General features: G+C 34.4%; 2 protein-coding genes across 9 annotated transcripts; one reads left to right on the top strand and one right to left on the bottom strand.

Moving 5' to 3' along the window:
• Nucleotides 1–2,125: 2,125 nt before the first annotated feature.
• LOC135584410 (uncharacterized) lies at nucleotides 2,126–5,270 on the top strand. 2 transcript variants are annotated; one of them, XM_065179953.1, is made up of 4 exons: nucleotides 2,126–2,740; nucleotides 3,640–4,136; nucleotides 4,487–4,547; nucleotides 4,898–5,087. In XM_065179953.1, exons 1-4 carry the CDS (start codon nucleotides 2,390–2,392, stop codon nucleotides 4,943–4,945), a joined length of 957 nt encoding a protein of 318 aa, XP_065036025.1. In that variant the 5' UTR covers nucleotides 2,126–2,389; the 3' UTR covers nucleotides 4,946–5,087. The 2 variants fall into 2 exon arrangements, with proteins under 2 accessions (XP_065036025.1, XP_065036019.1); XM_065179947.1 differs by having other exon boundaries at nucleotides 2,128–2,740; nucleotides 4,903–5,270.
• A 681-nt stretch (nucleotides 5,271–5,951) lies between these two features.
• Nucleotides 5,952–15,485, bottom strand: LOC103993680 (acetyl-CoA acetyltransferase 2). 7 transcript variants are annotated; one of them, XR_010512841.1, is made up of 16 exons: nucleotides 15,406–15,485; nucleotides 14,887–14,960; nucleotides 13,864–13,962; nucleotides 13,599–13,772; nucleotides 13,420–13,525; nucleotides 12,621–12,759; nucleotides 10,453–10,530; nucleotides 10,302–10,367; nucleotides 9,388–9,473; nucleotides 8,590–8,689; nucleotides 8,317–8,427; nucleotides 8,182–8,223; nucleotides 7,899–7,985; nucleotides 7,525–7,629; nucleotides 6,262–6,331; nucleotides 5,952–6,161 (listed from the first exon to the last, which is right to left on the bottom strand). XR_010512841.1 is itself a non-coding variant. In XM_065179760.1 (16 exons), the coding sequence occupies exons 2-15, from the start codon at nucleotides 14,912–14,914 to the stop codon at nucleotides 6,298–6,300; spliced, it is 1,236 nt and encodes a 411-aa protein (XP_065035832.1). In that variant the 5' UTR covers nucleotides 14,915–14,960; nucleotides 15,406–15,485; the 3' UTR covers nucleotides 5,952–6,161; nucleotides 6,262–6,297. The 7 variants fall into 7 exon arrangements, 6 of the variants coding, with proteins under 6 accessions (XP_065035832.1, XP_065035982.1, XP_065035896.1 ...); XM_065179760.1 differs by having other exon boundaries at nucleotides 7,544–7,629; XM_065179910.1 differs by adding an exon at nucleotides 15,155–15,241 and having other exon boundaries at nucleotides 5,952–6,331; nucleotides 15,406–15,426.
• Between the last annotated feature and the right edge of the window lie 6,362 nt (nucleotides 15,486–21,847).

Here is a 21,847-nt window from a genome sequence, read left to right as displayed (position 1 = left end):
TAGTATTGATAATGATATCGATGAAGAAGCCCAAAAAAAAAAAAAAAAGATTCTTTTCTCACTTTTTATCTCTTTTTCGTCGGTCTTCTTCTTTGTTCTTCGTGTTTTTTATTTTCTTCTTGAATTAAGAATATAAAAAACATCATATAAGTGTATGATCGATCATTTAATAATTATTTAGACAAGAATAAAATATGTATATAATGTGTATTCATGAATTCTGTAGTACTTAAATTATCTTTGTTACTGTTCGATCATTTAATAGTTATCTAGACACGCATATATATGTATATATATATATACACACACGAGCTTTCATAAATAGTATGGTATTTAAAGCATTTTTCCTTATTTAATATTTATTATTATTAAATCTGTGAGCATGTCAAGAAATATTGCATGTATCATGGGTTTTATATTATATTTTCATGTAAACCTACTGCATAAAATATTGCATATAACTCTATTACTGTTCATTAACTTTTACCAAAAATAATATATCACATATTAGTAAAAAAAATTTATGGATAAATTTTTAGTAGGTGTTTGAGACCTAACTAGAAGGTCAAATGTTAAAAATTATTACATGAATACAGGATATTTTTAAAAAAAATAAAAAGTATTTAAAAATTAAAAAATGGTACACATTATGTAGGATATGAATAATTCTAAAAAAATTTAAAATCTCTAAAATAATAATAATAATAATAAAACACTGACATATATCCTGTTATGCAATGCATTCATTATCTTTGGATTTTGGCTAAAATAGTATTCCACATATTAGTATAACTTTTTTATAGCCAAATGTTTACCAAGTGTTTGCACCTAATTAGAAGGTCAAATATTAAAAAAAGATTATAGGAGTGCATGATATTTTTTTTGAAATTTTAAAAAATATTTAAAATTTTAAAAATAACATATTAAAAATTTTCAAATAGAAAAAAAAAACTTTGATATATATCCATCCGGATCAAATTCAAAGGTATCCTAAAACTTTGAAGATAATTTGATAAGTCTTAGATGCATTATTTTTCTATTTTGACTAAAAATAGTGCATTGCATATTAGTAAACCTTTTCTAATGGTCAAATTTTTATTAGGCATTTAGGACATAATTAGAACATCAAATATTAAAAACTATTACATAGTGCATGATACTTTTAAGAAATTTTGAAAAAGTATTTAAAATTTATAAAATGGCACACTATATAAGATTTAAATAATTTTGAAAATAATAAATTAAATTAAATTTAAGAAATCCCATTAATAAGTATTCAAAAACTTTAGGATATTTTAATAAGTTCTACTATTCGATGTACTATTTTTAAATTTTTGTTTAAAAACAATGCATCGCATATTAGTAAACTTTTTTTGATAGTCGAATTTTTACAAGGTGTATATGACCTATTTAGAAAATCAAATGTAAAAAAACTTGCATAAGTACATGATATTTTTTGTAAAAATTAAAAAAATAAAATAAAAAATAAAAATGGTACAATGTGCATGAGCGAAATACTTCTAAAAATATCAAATAATTTTTTTAAATAAAAAAATACTGACATATATCCATCTCGATCAAATTCAGAGACATCTCTAAAATTTTTGGATATTCTAACAAGTTATATTCAAAGACATCTCTAAAATTTTTGGATATTTTAACAAGTTCTTAAAAATTTTATAAAAAAAAATAGAGAAAAATAGAAAAGAACACACTACCCATAAATTAAAAATAAAATAAAAAAATACTGACATATATCCATTCAAATCTTATTAAAAGATATCCTAACACTTTCATGGTATTTTTAAAAAGTATTGTATTAAAAATACTTTTAATTTCATAATCTAAATTGAGATTATGGAATTAAAAATATTTTTATTGAAACTAAACTAAATTCAATTAAATTAGAATTTAAAGTTCTCGCTGAAACAAAGGGACCATTCCCGGCTCAACCAACACGCCGAGGATGCGTTCGACGAAATGACCTCATGTGGACTGCGCTCCGACCCCTTCGACGCGCACACTTGCTCAAAAAGTTGCGATCTTTGCGTCCATCGTCAGCCGCAAGCCACATCCGTTGTGGATTGAGTTTTCAGGACTAGAATTTGTGAGGGAGGAAGGAAATGGGGATTGGGGTTTTGATGAGTGGGGACGAAGAGGCCGAAGAAATGACATCGGAATGTAATGGAGTTCCCCGTTCTGTACCCGGCCACAGTGAGGTGTCCGTGCTTGTGGGTCTAGTTCGCATGTGGGTCCAATAGATGAGACGGAGTGTCCGTGAGGATGCCACGTATGGTGAGCAAGTTTTGAGTATCGTAAACTCCGTCCGACCGAAAGAAACTACAAATAGTCCCCCCAGACGTCGCTTCACCTCGCGCCTCAGGCGGCGATGGCTCGAAAGAGGCCGTCCGAGGCGGCGCCGGCTCCGCCGAACCTGGACTTCCGGGCGCCGGGGGATGACGCCTGGTACGAGGTGCGGCTCGCGGTGGAGGAGGACGTGGAAGGGGAGGCGGCCCTCCGCGTGATGTACTGCAACTTCTCCGGGGCGTTCGACGAGCTGTACCCCGCCGATCGGTTCGCGAGCCTGAGGGAGTTGGAGGAGTTCGCGGGGAGGTTCCGGCCCACGTCGGTCCAGCTCCAGGACGAGGAGTGCCGGATGGTGGTCGAGGGCACGGAGTTCTGCGCCTCCCACACCTTCGGCGACCGCGATGTCCGGTTCTACGACGCCGTCGTCGAGTCCGTACGTGCCTCTTCAATCCCGCTTTCTCATCTCGATTCCTGTCTTATTTGCGTTCCCCTTTCTTCTCCGAGTGGGGAATCGCAGCCGCATTCCTTGTTCTTTGTTATGTAATCGAGCAAAAATCTCTCGTTGGTAATTCGTGTTCTTAAACGGTTTTGCAAATTTCGATCCCGGAATCCTTATTATTGCATCAAAGAATGATTTTTTGCTTCTTGAACTCGCAATGTTGCATGTCGAGGTTGGCTTCTGGGGGGGATTTAGCTCCGGAGAAGGTTTTTTGCTCTCTTTTTTTCACGCTGATTCGGCATGTTGCTCGTTGGTTCTCGTGATCCTGCTAATTTGGTGGTAATGATCTTTCTTTATTAGGATTTGTTGCCCTGCCAAATGTCTGGTCTGTTCGATTCCTGTAAGAAACGCCTCAAACAGTGGATTGGTGTGAGTTCGTCCTTTTTGTTTCTTGAATTTAAACTTCGGCAATGTAGTTTGTTTGTTTGTTTCTATGCGCTTTCATGCGCTTTGTTGGAAGCTTGTTTTCATCCTTCTATTCCTAAAAGAACAAAACTGCCATTTATTTGAATTGGACGCATAGAAAGAAGAACGCTCGGACAGTATTTATCAGTCAGCTGTCTTCTCATTCTCTTTCCTTGAGCTCCCTGGAAACCTCTCCCGCTTCCTCCTTCCCTCTCCTGCTCTCGCAGTGATTGCCATCTACACATGGATTCAAACACATTTTCTATGTACGCATTTCTTCTTTATCAATTGAGTGCTTCATGCATTATTGAGCTTCTAAAAACCATATCTTAAATTTCTTGTTTGCTATTTGGATGTGCGGCGCAAGAAAATGAACTATGAATAATTCATGAAATATTTATTTATTTATTTTTATGCTCAAATGGCAGGTCAGGCGTTCAAAGCACAGATCAGTTAATGGTGAAGCCATCTGCAACTGCACATTTGAAGTCCTCTGGAAGCATGGCCCTTTAGCTGGAGAAAGGACACCAATTAATGTGCAAGATATGTGCATTATGGAGCAGAAATGGCCACAGAACCCAACACTGGACCATTTCCTGGATATTGCAAGAAATAGGTTCAATGGAAATGACAAGACTTCAAAGCAGGCGATCGATCCGGAAAGATCTCCACTTAAGCCGATGTTTGGAGAGAAAAACTATTATGCTTTCTGGATTGATAATCTTGAGAAAGATCTATCACCGATCACTATGAATGATTTCATATATGAACAGACATCCTTGTCCTCTCAAGTAGAGCTATCTTATAGTGTTTTACCAGTGATGTCTTGTAGTGGAATGGTCCTCTTAAGGACTGAGAAAGATGCCCAGAAATTACTTGACTTTCTACTTGATCCTGCTCACATTGTGGTCTCCTCCAGGGGAAGGTGAGAAGCTATCTTCTTTTTGTATACTGTTCTTGCAGACTAGAAGTTTCGTCTTATTTTTCATGCTTTGCTTATGGTGTAGATATATCTTTAACATGATTTCTAAGGATTTGTGAGTTGACTGTTCTGTTAACAGTCTGACGCTGATATCGTAAATTTTAATGACCTAAGCTATCTATTCTACATGTTTGGTGCCTCACAACCCAACTATCTAAGCTGTTTTGTTTGTATTAAATTGGTGAGAGTTTTTATGTTCAGGTCTCATGTTTTATGTTATTGGCGTTTAAATCTATGGCCTTTGAACAAAACAAAGTCATGTTTCTGATCGATCTTTTTCTGGTTTTTTGTAGACCCTGGTTTGTCAGAGATGATTGGTGTCGAAAATTTGAAGGCGCAATGCCAAGATATGAGGTCAGTTTTATGGTTTAATGTCGATTTAACATCGTTCCTTATGCTTTAGGTCTATTGAACTGAGCTAATGTTGTGCACGACATATGACTCTCATGTCACGCATATGCATAATGACCATCAAAGGTGTGGTCTCTTTTGATGACTCCAGATATAAACAAATTTAATGGCCTTTACCATGACACAGTCCTAAAAATTGTAAACTTGAAGTGGATATGTGATTTGCTATCGTGAAAATGAACTTTGATGTATCAAGATGATGCAAATTCAACTGTTAAGACTTTGAAAGTTTGCTTTCTACTATGTTGAGAATATGGTAACATGTCTAGGTTTTGAAATGGTAGCTCTTTTAGCACAGGTCAAAAGGTCAAACAGAGTTCAACAAGACTCGAGCAAATTGAAGTTGGCGTACAAGGGAACCAAAGAATACGAAAGAGCCAAGGAATTGCAAGGCCTACGTTGCGAGTTTCACAACCATTTAGAGTGCATATACCGAAGACTGGAATCAGAGGAGAGAATACTTCTAACTGGGAGAGAATGAGATTTAAGTTACCAATAGCTTCTTGATGGTTTCACCAAGCGTTTTGCAATGTTTTGATGATTGGATTGTGAAGATACCGATGATGGCCTGTGAATCTCTAATATTATATTTGATTGTATTATTGCAAAATCGTGCTAACATACTTGGTTTGTTTTCTCATGTTATTTTGCTGATCAGCGAATTCATGAGCTTGTATGTGTTGGGTTGCAGGCAATGCAAACCCTATTTGTTTTTTGTTGCCAAATCCACCATGGAACAGGAGACGCATGAGTTGATTTCGTTACCTGTTGAGAAATCCACCATGAAGAAGGGGAAAGCTTTGGAATGACGGCCACTCTGTCATCATGCACGAATCAATAAAAAGTTGGCAGAAGCAATGGTTTGTTGATGTACGTACCCAAGCGGTGCCTGGAAAACAAAATGAAAAAATGGCTCCTGTTGGCTCCTCTAATGGACAAATTAGCCGAAAAACATGTCACAGAAGAAATAAAGAGATCACTCACCTCATCAATCCCAGTCTCAAAGTGCAGCAAGTAGAATGGTCTCTGCAGCTGAACTTGTGTTGACTTGAGATCATCTGACAACATACACAGGAAAACATGGTAACATGGCAACAGTAAGAGGAATCTGAGAGAAGAATCCCTAAAGCTTATGGTTACCCTCACAACTAATGATGAAGGCCTACGAGAAAATTATAATTGAGTTCATATATTCAACTACATAAAAGCAGCTACTGCTACTTTCAAACTTTGGTATCAACATTTCATGTAAAGCTCATAGGCACTTGGAGATTTGGAATTACATAAATGAATAACGATGTAGGTATAAACTAAATTGTTGAAGATAATTTAAAGGACACCCAGATATTGAAATTTATGGACATCCAGCTGTGAACTTTATTGATGAAATATAAGTTAAAGAGGAACAATACCTCTGCCTAAACAGTACATACACATTCTCTTTCTTAAAGTCAGGTTGGAAGATTTATGCTAAATATAGGAAAAATACAATAGTACATGAAGGATGTTTGGTAGGCCTTCTTCCCCTGAAGATGACAAATGCATACTTGAATTGTCCTGCAATCACACAATTAATTCATCCACAACCATGGCTCACCAGACAAACTACTACAAAAGTTCTGTAAAATATAAGTTGGTCTATAAAGAGGAAATATACATGACGAAAGCCTTGTAAATTGATAACAGACTTGGTTCACAACAATGAACGCATCAATCCTGCATGAGACCTGCAAATGGGATAAACATGATGATGCAATGGTCAAATGAAGTTTCACATTCATAATGATACATTAGCCTACTAATTCCTTTAGCTGCAAAGTAGAATTTAATGAAGAACGAAATCACTAGTTAAAGTCTGCAAACTATAAAACAATGGAGCAATTGACACATGAATATGAAGTCGGGAAGTTTCATATTTACACCTCCATAGTAGCTATGCCATTGTAAACAAACCCTAAATTACACCCATGTCATCAAGTTTCATTACTTTTCATTGCTTTAGTTCTTATTGATGTTGGCTATATAGAGGGTTTACATTAGCCAAAATTCAAAATATTCAAATTCCCTCATCCTATTTATACATGTTCCATTTCTTCCCAATCACTAAAAGTCAAAGAAGAGGAATATAATAAGGAGAAATGAGAGGAAGGTATGGAGAGAACAGGAGGAGAAGAGAAAGAGGAAGGAAAGAGACATGGTAGTGCATGGAAAGAAGAATGGATACTAATATAAAGATAAATTTTTTTGGTCAACGATCATTACTGAAACTGCTACGTTTGTTGCACTTGTCAAAACATAACAGGTTTATACATACAATATATTTAAAATTTTTAAAATTTATATATGAAACTATTATCATCTGGAAGGCTCAAAATGCAATTTTTATTTAACAATAAAACATAAAGTTTCCACTAACAATAAAAACAAGAAAAGATAAGAAGAGTAAAAGCTTCTAGTCTAAAAACATTGTCCCACCTATCTCTGTGTTTCAGTTTTTCTTTTACCTTATACATTGTTTAAATTTCATAATCTTCATCATAAATTATCCTTTTCTTCTTTTTGTTTAGTAATACAGGAAATTTCTACCTAATAGCCTTTGGATGGTAGCACGTCCAACCTCAATAAGAGCAGAACTTATCTTAGACACACTTCAGTGTATTCTATGTATAAATTTTTAATTTTCTGAATTCTGGCTTGCTAAAACTTCTGGACTTGACGACACATACAAGTCGCTTTTTTTAGTACTCGCACATAAATAAATGACACTGGATGTTACAGAATATACAAGACTTTCATACAAGTATATTTTTCATGTTTCAGTTAACAAAATGATGTTCTACATTACTAGCCAATGGAATTCAGCATGCTTGTGTTCCTAAATATTCTCCCACAGAAGTGATCAAGAGATACTGAACCTTACCAAACTTGAAAATGCTTACACGAGCTCTAAGACAAGTGCAGAAGCCCCCCCACCACCATTGCAAACACCAGCAACTCCAATTGTGCCACTTCTATGTCTCAGAACCTGTTAATATAGACAAAGTTCATAAGTGTCCCTTCTTATTACCAAATATATGTACGTGACTAGAAAAAAAAATTCTGTGATAGAAGCCCAGAAAGCTCATGGGTGTTCTTTTCTGATAGCTACCACAATTAAATTAAAAAAAACACAATTAAATTATTAGTATCTGAAAGTTATTATAATTATACATAGAAGAAAATTACAATTACTGATGTTACAAGAGGCATATTAAGAAATGAGAATATAATGTCAATTCAAGCTGCGAAACATACCCCCAGCAAGGTAACCAGAATACGAGCTCCACTGCAACCTAGAGGGTGCCCCAAGGACACAGCTCCACCATGCGCATTCACTCTCTCCTGCACAGAAGCATCAGACAAAATAAGGCATTCAATGATGCAACATATAACTAATCCCTAGATGAATCTCAGAAGGGTAAAATGAAGCAACAGTAGTTGACTGGCCAATGTTGCTGGCACAGATTTTCAAAAGAAAATAAAAGCTAATGGTCAAAAGGAACCATGGTCCAAACACGAGGCAAACAATTAAGCTTACAGAAGGAAGTGAGAGAAGCTTCTGATTTGCTAGGGCAACAACCTACAAATAAAGACAACATTTTAGGCTGCAGGTAACGTGAAAAAAGAGGCAGGAGAAGTTAAATATACTTGAAATCTGTAGACCCATACTTACAGAGAAAGCTTCATTAATTTCATAATAATCTACTTGAGAAGCCTCCAAGCCAGCACTTGAAATAGCTTTCGGAATTGCAAGTGCAGGTGTTGTTGTGAATAATTCAGGGGCCTGCATAAGAAATATCAATATCCTTTTATCATAGCAAAACCTTTTTAAATAAAAAAGGGGCATCTACATAATTACATATTTCCGCAAGTTCTCAAACATGGAGAGAGCACCCATGATATGCATTAAATATGAAAAAGGAGTTTCTGATTTCTCTGTCTATACCTGAGCAGCATCAGCATATCCTCTGATCTTTGCAACCACTTGCAATCCTAATTCAAGAGCCTTCTCCCCGCTTACAAGTACCAAGGCAGCAGCACCATCACTACAGCACAGATATTTGATCAGAAATTAGATGCCAAATTATATCTAGTAAAGTTCATAAACTTATATCACAATGAGTTAAAACTCAGAATATGCATGAACTACAACAAGTGACAATCAGATATAACATATTTATATAACATCACATAAAAAGAGAGAAAGAACTTTGGCCAATATGTTAATTATGCATATAGAGTAAAATGTGCAATATACTAGCTATCAGCAAACAAATATTAGTAGTTGGTGGAAATTCATAACATCACTTAACCCAAGTTTCAAATCTAGCAAATGACCCAAAAGAACAACAAACAGCACACAAACAGTAGCACGTCTAATGAGTTTAGATAGTAAGGTCTTCTTGAAACTAAACATTTTTAAAAAAAGGTAATGAACTAAAACATGCTATAAATAACAATTCATCTTTTACCAAATAAGAAAAGGCACAAGTATTTTAGCCCTTAGAAGTAGAACAGACATCATAACATTGATTTATTACCCACATGATAATTGAGATACAATCTCCAAATAAGAAAAAAGATGGCAGAGCGTCATGGCAAAAAAAAACATAATCTAAATCATCAAGAAGATTCTAGTTACAGATATATCACATCAAGGAAAATGGACCAAAATTTGGATTGCTTGTTTCGGTCTTTACTCAGAGGAAACAATAAATGACAAAAATGGGTACAATTAGAGTACCTTATACTAGATGCATTTCCAGCTGTCACTGTACCACCATTCTCCTTGAAACTTGGTCGAAGCTTCCTTAGTTTTACAGGATCAAACTAGCCAAATTTAAGAAAAAAATATTCTTATTATGACAGTCATTGGAAAATTTACACAAAACAGATCTGGCATCCAATTGTAAAACCATCCTATTATTTCTAAAAGGTAAAAGAAAAAAGATAAGAAACTATGCCTAAATATGTACAGTTAAAAAGAAGTGAAGAACAATCATTTCCTTATTTCAACTTCTTTGCCTTCAAGCAGAGATTTTGCTTACTGAGCCAGTTTTTCTAAATCAATTTTCTTTATTCTTTTTAATGATAGAATTGCTTCAAAGGGATTAACATAATAAGCTTATGTTAGCAAAATAGACTACAAAGTCTCATTATCCCTATATTCTTAATTTGGTCACACCGGCGGAATTTAATCACTGGTTGTCACCTAATATGAGATAAATGATTATTGATGCAAAACACATCCATTTTTAACAAAAAAATAAAATTATTTTCAGCTGTAACTGGTCACATTCATATTTTGTACAAGTGCAGTGACTTACCTAATTCTTGCTCACATGTAAATTAAGACAGAAGCTATAAAATTCAAACAATGCCAAAAGTTGATAAATAAGAATTTTCTTTCCACTGGCATAATTAATTGGCCATGGATCATGTTAGAGTTATTTGAGTATTCAACATTCTAACAGAGATATTGTGCTTCAATTTTCTTGCACTAGTTGTGGAGGCTCATAAGTTGTTTACATAACAAGCTTAACTATGTAGAGCTTCTCTCAACTAATAAAGGAAATGGATTCCACAACTGCACTACAAAGCATGTAAAATGTTGCCTTGCATTTGAATGTATTTGGCCACACTTCTTAAGAATCTTACTTTTTCAAGACTTTCATCCTTGTCAATAACTACTGATGGCTTTCCTCTGCCTGCAGAAACTTCAACCTGCAAAGCATGATAACAAGCATCCTTAGTAAACTTTTGACCGGTAGATTTCCAGTCCCATTTATCAGAAAGAGAGAATTCTAACTGGAGCAATTTCCCATGTGAAGGCACCACTGTCCCGAGCAGCTATTCCACGCTCATTGCTCTTAATAGCATAAGCATCCTAAAGAAGCATAAGGGAAAAAAGGTCACACTTAGATGAAATTTAGATGTATAAGATGGATCATATAATCATATTATTTAGTTGGAAGTAACTAAAACATACCACCAAGTAAGGACAAGTCAGGCATCCAATTAACTCTAGTGTCTAGAGTTGTTTAAAATTGGCAAGATTTTGAGCCAACCCTGCTAAACTATCATCTTGACCATATAGTGATCTTAGAGACAGTGGACAAGTTAACAGAAAAGGTAAAAATGAATGTGTCACATTCTAGACATCTTAGAAGATAGTTAATTTTTTGGCTCTTGGATAACAAAAAAACCACTTAATCCTAAGAAAGTATGAAACAAAGTTAAATATAGTTCCTACAAATGATTATATTATTAAGTATAGATGAAATAATATCTTATTAAAAGAGATAATAAGAAAAAGATGTGTGAGATCAGTATCTCAGAGCCAAGGATTTATGCTGTAGTAATCCACAGAAATGTACAGAATAAGACATCAAACAGCAAATAGGCTATCTGATTAGGAATGCCAGCTGCTCACCACTTGTTCTGGGTGGACGTCCCTGCAATGTGTCCAGCCCAGTTTTGGTGGAAAGCTTGGCCCTTTGGGAAGGTTTAAAGAGAGCTCAGTCAATGCCAATCTCCAGAATTCTAGTAGTACTTGATGCTCAGCAGATCATTAATTTTGTCAAAGGAGCTGCTGAGGTTCCTTGGTTTCTTGAGGCTTCCATTTCCAATATCTGAAGCCTGCTTAATTAATTATCTAGTGTTGACTTCTCTCACCTGTCTAGAGAGCTCAACTATGTTGCTGATAGGCTTGCTGTTTTTGGTAGAACCCACAGCCCATCCATCTTTTGTAATGCAGCTGATCCTGCTGCTATTCAGTTTTTGAAGTAATAGCATTTACAGTTTTCCTTTTCAAAAAAAGCAAATAGGTAAAAGGTTAGAAATATTTTGGATTTTGGATAAACAACAACCACTAAGCATATCTGACCTGTCCTATATTGGAGAAACTGATAGTGATGGTTGTAACTATGATAAATGGAATAGCATGTTAGCGTCAGGTAAGCCAAAGCACGTGAATAAGCTAGATCAAGCCAACCTAGCAAGTTAATTCATTAACCCATACTGACCCATCCTCTCATAACTCACCCACAGATCAGGAATTTCAGATTGTAAAAATTTACTTATGCAATTTATCTTTTTAATAACCGCAAGAGAATATAACGGAGTGTAATATCAAGATTCTTAAAAAAGAGAGGTCAACTATTGAAATACAACTTTTGATATTTTTAGAGGAGCCTTCAGCTTTCTTGAAGCAGTTCCATTCCCATTTGGCCTTAGAACTGATAGAATTAAATCTTGTTGGCCCACAATTTATCTGTTATATACATATTCCTCCATGGCCTGCTTATTGAATATATTCATCTCTGAATATTGCTAAAAGTTTTCTTGTGTTCCTTCATTTAGAATATGACTTGACTGGAATCTACAAGAGTTACTAAAACAAAAACCTTCCACTTGCTTACTATGTTAGTAATGTCACCTGTTGACCACCAATAGGTTTTCCCACCACATTTCATCGCCGTAAACTCCAGGACTCATGTATTTTACTTATCAGCATATTTCTGGTGTTCTGTCTTTCTATTATCATCTTATTTATTCTCCATATGTTTCAGGAATTCTAGAAAACTTGTTTTGCAATCGAGCACAAGCCAAAACAGGCTCATCTTGTTTACTATGACACCTGAATTTGTTACTTTAGCACTTACCTAATGAACATTAAGAGTTAGGAACACTTCAGAAAAAAAAGATCATTTGAAACATTCAACTGTACATGTTGCCATGGAATTTATAGGATTACAAGATCTCTGTTACTCTATATGTTAATACAATCAAAATTTTACATCACAAACATGATCACATGCAAGTCCTATAAAAGAAAAGATATAGAATAGCCAATTATAATTTCTCTGGTAAAAATTTGTTCAAACTTCTTGAACTTCTTACAAAATAATAAAAAATATATATACGTAAGAAACAGGATATATGCTTCTCAAGAAAGAATGCATCTAAGAATCTCACCTGTTCTTCTCTTGTTATTGAATGATGAACGGCACATAATTCAGCACAATTTCCCATGGCAAAGTCATTATATACGTCCCATAAACCATCCTTAAGCATCCCATCAACAATAGTATCATGACCAAATCGAGATCCTTTTCTGCATATTTACAGATTGCAGAATAATTATTGGAGCCAAGATTAGTCATATTAAGGCTAACTAATACCTGCTATTCCTTTAAACCAAATTGAGTAAAAGTTTTGCCACAATAGCAACAGTGCCAGATTAAGATCAAGAATGTAATTTGTTCAGGTCTAAATGCAACTCCTATGACTTCTAATACAGAGAAGCTCTACATGCCAATTCATACATCCCATCTTTCTGTCACTATAAGTGTATATGTCTACATAAGATCAAATGATGTTTAGCACAGGTTAACACTGCACGAGTTGATGATAGAACCAAAGAACATGGTAAAGAGCATGGAAGGAGGTTGTGAGGCCCACATATCTGACCCATGCCCAACCATATTTTTAAACCTGGAATAAAAGTTCTGAAGAAGAAACATCTGAGAATTTAATATAATATTTTTCTTTTTTGTTCTATGATTCTCACATACCATCTTTCACAGAAACAGTATATGTAAGAAACATCCCTTATTAAAAGAATCAATACGTTATATTTAGTGATTTCCCTGTTTGTCATACAACACCTAGAGGTAGTTCAGAAAACATAATTAGCATTCCTCAACATTAGCAAATTATGGAAAAGCAAATTTATACATAAAAGAAAAAAGTAAATGCAACAGAGGCCTAACACCTTGCTTCTGCAATATACTTAGGGGCATTCGACATGCTTTCCATGCCACCAGCTACAACTATATCATTAATACCCAGCTGGATACTTTGTGCTGCCAGCATTGCAGCTGCAATTCAAAAATATAAATATGTTATTCATGACAATTGTCAAAGTTGTATACTAAATATGATTAATTATACCCTTCATTCCAGATGCACAAACTTTGTTTATGGTGGTGCAGACAACTGTATTTGGTATTCCAGCGCCGAGAGCAGCCTGCCTAGCAGGAGCTTGACCAAGATTCGCACTCAGGACATTGCCAAAAAAGACTTCTTGTACAAGTGCTGGATCAAGGTTTGCCCTTGCAAGAGCATCTATGTAATCAGGACAATATTTCAGTAGGTCCAACACGTAAAGAAAGTAGAGAAAACAAAAAGGTCAGAGAAAAATTAGCTTTGATCATACGCTTGATTGCAATAGACCCAAGTTGTGTTGCAGACAAAGAAGACAGAGCACCAAGAAACCCACCCATAGGCGTACGCGCAATACCGACAACACATACATCTGCCCACAAGATGAAAGCAACAAAAACAAGATATAAATGTCACTCACAGGGATAAGGACCAATCGATCCCCTGACATATGCACATATGACACATACACACACATATCACATATTATATATATATATATATATATATATATATGTCAAAATTAGCATACTCATACACTCTTAAGAGACTACCTGAAGGTTACATCAGTTAGTTTGATCTCTTTGCCTCTATCCAAGCAATGGGCCTACTTATATAAGTCAAGCAATACATACTAGTTTTTGTTGCACAGATTGCAAGTGACCCTTTGTCCTCTGACCAAAAAGTATCTGTTTTGGCCAAGTAATCAGTTTTTCTCTTACTTTAAAAACATCAATCGTAAAAGTTGCTCAGTTGATGAGCATTTTCCATATATCTACACAAGTTCTTATTATATATTTAGCCCCTAAAAACTTATATATCACGAAGCAGGCTAGAATCTTGTATTCCATTATTGTTAATTAAGACTCATTAAGTACGTAGTATCAGTACTCCGCAAATGACAGTACCATGGGATCTATCTACTGTCAATGATCGAAGTACTTTATCATTATATAATAGAAAGAAAAAACAAAAGATGAATGCAGAACATTGGAGCTCAAACTACAGCAGGAATAATACATAATACGCAAAGCACGTATACTATCTTTTCACGCAAGATGTGCATCCTACAAATCCTGAAGCATAAAACATCAAGTTTCGCTTGCACCTACTAAAAGACTAAAAGGAGATTTTGTTCAGCAAAAGGTCAGATACTGAATCCCTGATTCATCTAATGGTGGTTTGCATCATGACTCCGGCCAAATTTTTTTAAGAAAGCTAAGAGAAATACTTTACAAAAAAAAAATGTTTTCAACAGCGTCTTAAGTATCAAAACTGGTGTTTGATAGATTTATACCTCTTGGCTTTATCTGCTCCGAAGCCATTTTATGATGCCGTGAAAAAATCCAAAACGCGACCTAACTAAGCAGCCTAGCAAAAAAAAGGAAGCCAAAAAAAAAAGATCAAAGAACAACGTATGACTGATGATCAGGACAAGCACCACAATTTATTAATGCAAGAAAGAGTCCCAGGAAACCAACTAAAAGCAATATATTAACATACAGAAATCTTTGGGGAAAATAGTCTAAAACGAAGAGACAAGCGAAAGGCACGAATCGATTTACCAAACGGTGACAGACACCAAACGAATCTCAGTCGGGAAACTTCGAACAACAGAAGGAAAGAGAGGATCAAGAATCAGGATTCTCCTCCTGACACCGCACGATAACAGATCGAAAGGGGCAAAGAAACAAAAAAAACAGATTAGATCGCGGCCTAGATAGAGAACGGACGGTGCTATGTAGGAAAAGAGGAGGAATCGATCGGGGTTTGGTGGAAGACGATACGAAGCGAGAGGGGAGGAGGAGGAGCTCACCTGCCGCTCCTCCGGTTATTTCCGGGCCACTCCTTGCAATGGGAAGAGAGAGCGGAAAAGAAGCAATGAAGGCTTACAAATAATGGGTAGGTGCGGAGTACATCGCATCATTGTTTTCACATTTGCACCCCACGCATCTTATAATTACAACATAGGGACGCAGTTATTAGTTTCTAATTAAGGATTAGTTAGCAGCTGATTTGGCCGTTGGTTGGTGACGTCATCAAATTAGTTTTTGTTTAACAAATAAAAAACAGTTCTTACATCTCTATCCTTTCAAAAATTTGACAATAGCATAGTTATTTTTTCAAAATTTTAATATATATATATATATATATATATAATTTTATATTTTATACTATCTTAAACTGATTTAGAATGAAGATGTTATATGCATCCTGTAATTTTTTTTTATTTTTAAAGTATTTATGATATGATATTTTTTATTACTATGATATAAATTTTTATATAATATTTTTATATTAAGTGGTTTTATATTAGAGGATTAATGTTAGGGATCTCATTATGAATATTATAATTTGGATATGACTTGTGAAAGTTTATGTGTTAAGTAGATGAGAAAAATATGAAAATAAAAGAGAAAAAAAAGAGAAAGTGAATTATACATGTGTCACTAGCTAAATAAAAGAGTGTCACCCATCCTTGCTAAATTGTCAACACCTATGCCTCATTATTATGTGCTTGTCACATTGTGATATCTTGTATTACTTAAATACTTGTAATTAAAGAGAAAAAGTAAAAACAAAAAATTATCAAGTTAGAACATCGCTGCCCTCTACTAGTGTAAAGGAATAAATGAAAGGGAGGAAAAGGAAGTAAAATATTCTTATCTTGGCTTGAGGATTTTGGACTAGTTCAACACCTTTGGCAATTAGTTTTTTAAGACAAATATTTTATCTCATGTTTCTTATTTTCATATTTATGGATAATTCATGAAGCTTCACCAATTTCTGATAGTATCAACCTCAATTGAGTTATAAACTTATAATACTGAAATCTTAAGAATTTTGACCTATCTATTTTTTTTTTTAAATTATAATATTTTATATAAAACTTAAATTGAGTAAACTCTATTTTATTTAAAACTAAATTCTCATATCTTTTTGTCAATGTGAATGATGTGAAATATAATTGTCTATCCAAATGTTTATTTTAATTAATATCTTGAATTCTATAAAATATAGATAAAATAATTTGATCTATTTGTCTTGTTTTGATTATAGTGTTGTGTACAATATTCTAAATTAAGCAAAAAAAAATTTGATATAAATTAGACTCTTATATCTTTCATTTAATATCCTTTCAAATGATTTAAAGTATAAATAACTATCTAAATAATTATTTCGTTTGATCTCTTGAATTCCGCTAAGACCTATTTGTATTAAATTACTTGTGCTTTTTTATATAACTTTAGTTTACATAAAACCTGTTTTATTTCAAGTAGATTCTTATATATTTTTAAAATATCTTATTTGAATAAATTAGAGCACAATTAAGTGTCTAAATATCTTTTGCAACTTACCTTATAAATTTTGTCAGGACAAATTAGTTTATAAATTTATCAATTTTTCTTCTATCTTTTGGATCTTGATTTTAACTAAGAAGTCTCTGTTAATGAGATTCATGTTACTGAGTAAACTTTTTTATCTCTTAATAATTGATCTTGGTTATAATTGAATAAATTGTGCATATATTCAAGTTACCTTTGATATTGATCTATATGTTATGCTTTTGTTGTTTCACATGTGTTTTCGGTATATTTCTATTTTCTTGATCAAAATATCTTATTTATATTTTAGTGTTCGTGGGATATTATATACCATTTGCTAGAAATGGAAAGGGGATTGTGTTATATTATGGGGCCATGATGAGCTCTAGACTAATAAACAAATAAGTGCATTGTGTTATATTATGATCTCATTTCACCATCTATATTCCTTTGATATGATTCCAAATATTATACTTATATGTTGTTATACATTCATTTGATACTAATGAATTGAATGAAATATCAAATATGACTCTACTCGTGAGCTCATTATCTTGTATTTTTATATTAATTTTCTAATATGTTGCTCCTCACTCCTTGTTCTTTTGTTAAAAATATCAATTATAATACTTGAGCTTGTTTATAAGTTATTCGTTGCTCCCTTGTTATAATGAAATATCAAGCATGACTCTTGAGCTCATACGTTATATTATAATCCTAATTTATTCATATATTATTATATACTCATTTGATATCAATGAATCGAATGAAATATCAAAATTGACTCCACACTCAAACTCATTCCTTATAATTGTTCTTCATATACTCATACATTACTCATTGCTCCCTTGTGAAGTATAAATCTAATAAAATAATATTTATTGACTCTTGAATCTATGCTTTGACCTTATGCTTATGTCACATGATTTATCATCTCTATGTCAAAGATATAAAAGTCACTTGCTAAGTTTTATAGTTTACATTATTTCTATATAAAATTTTCAAACTAGATTGTCACTCACACACATTAATTTTGGACTAAGCAACGGAATCCTACAAGTTTATGATATGTTTTCGGTGGTTTAATAAGATGTTATTATATAGAAATTTTACTTGCAATGTTATTCAAAATAAGTTAGTGTGTCTTGTTGTAAATATTAAAAGACCTCTCATATTTTAAAAGTTAGAATGCTAAATTGTAAGTTTTTATGTTGATGTGAACTTGTGATAAATGATAGTGAAAATTTATATTTTGATTAAGATAGGATGTTATCTTGGGGATGTAACATATTCTAATAGAAAAAAACTAATATGGTAAATATATAAGCTCAAACATGGTTGACAAGTCGACCATCCTAGCCACCTGTTAGTCATATCCAATCGATAAATAGTGATTGGATATGAGAACACATGACCTCAACAAATCGCACGTGGCCAAATGCCCGACTACCTAACCTCATGATAAGTAGGGTTAGATACATGGGCGGGCAAAACATCGTATTATCTCCTCTAACACTTAGTAATGTCAGATGTAACCATCCCGAACCACCTAATAAGAGATCCCAAGGTATGCATTCGACATATTCACTTCTTCGAGCTCACCAACGAGTTTGACCAGTTAAACTAGTTTTGAACTTTCTGATTATGGGAGCTGACTTGACGATCGAATGAGCATTTATTGGAAATACCCTGACTCATTATGCAAGGTTGATACATCAAAAAATTGAAAGCCACACTCAAACAGTTTTAAAATGAGCCTCGGTTGGATTTGGCTCACTTCTATAGTTTTGATAATTAGAATTTGACTTAACAGATTAACACTAAAAGGAGGATCGTAATGTATATCTTAATAAAATTTTATAAGGCCCTCAAGATCGAATCTAAATGAGACTAATTGATAGATTAAATATGTCAAACGATCCAAGAGTTCCAAACCCGATGATGTTGAATTTTCCTTTGCCAAATCCTCTTGTCCCAATTCAAGGGCCAATTCCACCTGTCCCATCGATCAGTCCCACTCTCTAGCTTCCCAATCCCTAGCTCTTCTATTGATTGTTCTAAGACTCAACGGTCAATCTACCACTTGCCCAGTCTGTAGTCCCACCTACCCAATTTGTTATTATCCCTATTAAAACCTTCCATAGTCTAACAAAGCAAATTCAATTTCTAATAAGAGTATTCCAATATGTGGCTCCTTACCTCCCTCAGCTAACCCAATTAGTACAACAAGAAGCACACTAAACTCCTTATACCTCTCTCTTCCCTGCTTTGCGATTGAGTCACAACTACAAATTCATTCTCAAATTCACCATTCTCAAGTTCTACCTCTTCACTCTCTTCAAGAAGCCAGGGCATCAGGGGGTCGATGGCTCTATTTGCCAACCCTCATCCTGATGTTTAAGATCAGTTGTTTAAGATGGATTAGTGGTTGGAAGATTTTAAAAGAAAAATAAGGCAAGGGAAGCAACTTCAGACCGACCCTTACCTTAAGTCCCTATTTGTTAGAATCATAATGGAGGAGTCCATCCCCCGAGGCTTTCAGATACCAACCTTAGAGCTATACGAGGAAAGTTCTGATCCAACAAAGTATATAGTTGTCTTCACTTCTCAAATGACAATACTTAGGATGACAAACTCGATCATGTGACACACTTTTGCATCAACATTATGAGGTGCCGCAAAGCAATGGTTCTTTAAGTTATTCCCGGAGTCGATCTCCTCTTTTGGAAAGTCTACTAGAGAATTTGAGTTAAACTTAATTAGCTACAAGCTACCAAAGAAATTGACTACTTTCCTTTGGCAATTTGACTAATAGACAAGGAATTATTTACTAATTATACCAAGCGATTTAATGATGAGTTTAGGCTAATGGCCAACTCGAGCTTATCCATTCTCCACAATGCCTATATCAGCGACCTTCAACCTTTAAAATTCTTCTATTTAGTTATTATATAACCATTGACTATTTTTTCTGAGTTATTCAAGAGGTCAATCGTCAAATTACAGCAGAATATATGATTGCGAGAAAAAAGAAATCCAAACCTAAAAAAGCTCTAAGGGTGGAAAGAAGTTAGCATCTAAAAAAACTCGAAGTACCCTTACAATGATAAACTGAGGGGAGATCGAACACCTCTTTTAGAGAATTTACTCTATTGAACAAATTACATACATAAGTGTTCATATAAATAAAAGAAAAGCTTGCTCCATACCTTTCACCCTTTATGGGCTTCTCAATCATTGAAGTCTATTTAAAATATTATCGCTTCCATCAAGATCATGAGCATGACAGTAAAGATTATTATAATTTGAAGCAACATATTAAAAATCTCTAAAAATGGAAACTTAATTATTATATGCATAGGGTTTGAGAACCTTGCCCAAGACCGTGGGGGTCCTGCCTCCGACAAGGCAATATCCTTTATCACGGTGACTTTGACCCTTTTACCGGAAGGGGAAGAAATGGAAGCCAATATCAAATGTGGTGATGGAACCGGAGAACTCACGACTAAATGTTAAAGATAAGTTTGATGAGGATGTCATTTAGACCTGTTAAAATGTTGAGATGAGTATTTTGAGGACAAAAGAAGACCTGAAAGCTTTGAGCAAGTTTGACGGTCAAAGGGTTTCGAGAAAATTTGAAGATGTGAAGGGCATAATGGTCCGAGAGCTATTTATAGTTCTTGAATGATATTTCATCTAATTATCTCATTGGACAATGCATCGATTAATAAGACATATGGGCAACACTATTCTATTAGTTGGGGATGATCGACTGAAATCATCATAATTCTTCAAATCTCGAATAGTGCACATAAGCCATACGTGGATGCTTCTATAGACACCACATTGGAAGTGTGACAATCAAAATGATAGCTTCGATCAACTATATCAGGTAGCTAAATCGATGCACCCGTCAAAGATCAAGGTAAGATCGATGCACATAGGTCTATATGTCACAAAAACATGAGGAGAGAGAGGATGAGGCACTCGTCAAAGATTCGGATACTCACCTTAGACATTGAGCTGATCAACTGAAGGATCGAGGGATACACCTTTCGACCCAAGAGCTGGAGTGATGAACATCACGCGAGCTTTTGGAGTGATGAACATCACACCATACCTTTTCTTAAAAGGTCAAACGATCTCCTCTCACAATCAACAATCTCGGATGTAGCCATGCTCCAACCACATATCAAAGGGACCAACCCCAAGGTACGCATTTTACACATTCACTTCTTCGAGTTCACCAACTAGTCTAAAAGTCCGACTAGTCTTGGATTTATAGTTACAGGAGCTGAGTTGATCGTCAAAGTAATATTTATTGGGAACGTCTCCGACTCAGTAGGAGCGATGCATTGGGATATCGCAAGCAACACTTAAGGCAATATCTTAAAACGAGTTATGAATGGATCCGACTAATATCTTTTAGCTGCGACAATCAAAACTTAACTTCAAAATATTCTTTCTCTTAAGTTCGATTTTCTTAGGTAGAAAGAGTCTTAGAGTGGTCCATAAGAAGATATTTGTCATCACTATTAATTTTTGAGGAATGATTTTTATTCTGATTCTACTAACTTGATTTATCTGTTGGGTGAGTTTCTATCATTCTGAACGATGTCACGGTTGAGCATCAACTTTGATTTGTTTTGGAATGTACACAAGAAAATCCAGCCAAAAGAAAGCTAGAATACAAAAGAAAAAAAAAATTAGTGTATGTAGGATCCTACCAAGTCCTTTTACTACCGTCAGCATACAAATCATCTTAATATCAGATTAAACTAAAAATTATAACTCCGCTCAGTCCTCCAAAAATAATTTTATTTGGATGTCTCAGTAAAATTGACCAACCAATTAATCATTCAAATGTCTTCTCTAAAGACATGTTGAATATGTATCGATTTATAATAAAAAGTATATTTGATTAAATTCAAA

This window comes from Musa acuminata, chromosome BXJ1-1, assembly GCF_036884655.1.
Source record: "Musa acuminata AAA Group cultivar baxijiao chromosome BXJ1-1, Cavendish_Baxijiao_AAA, whole genome shotgun sequence".
Taxonomy (NCBI): Eukaryota; Viridiplantae; Streptophyta; class Magnoliopsida; order Zingiberales; family Musaceae; genus Musa; species Musa acuminata.
Note: the sequence above shows the minus strand (reverse complement) of the source record. Positions and strands in the feature narration are given on the sequence as shown.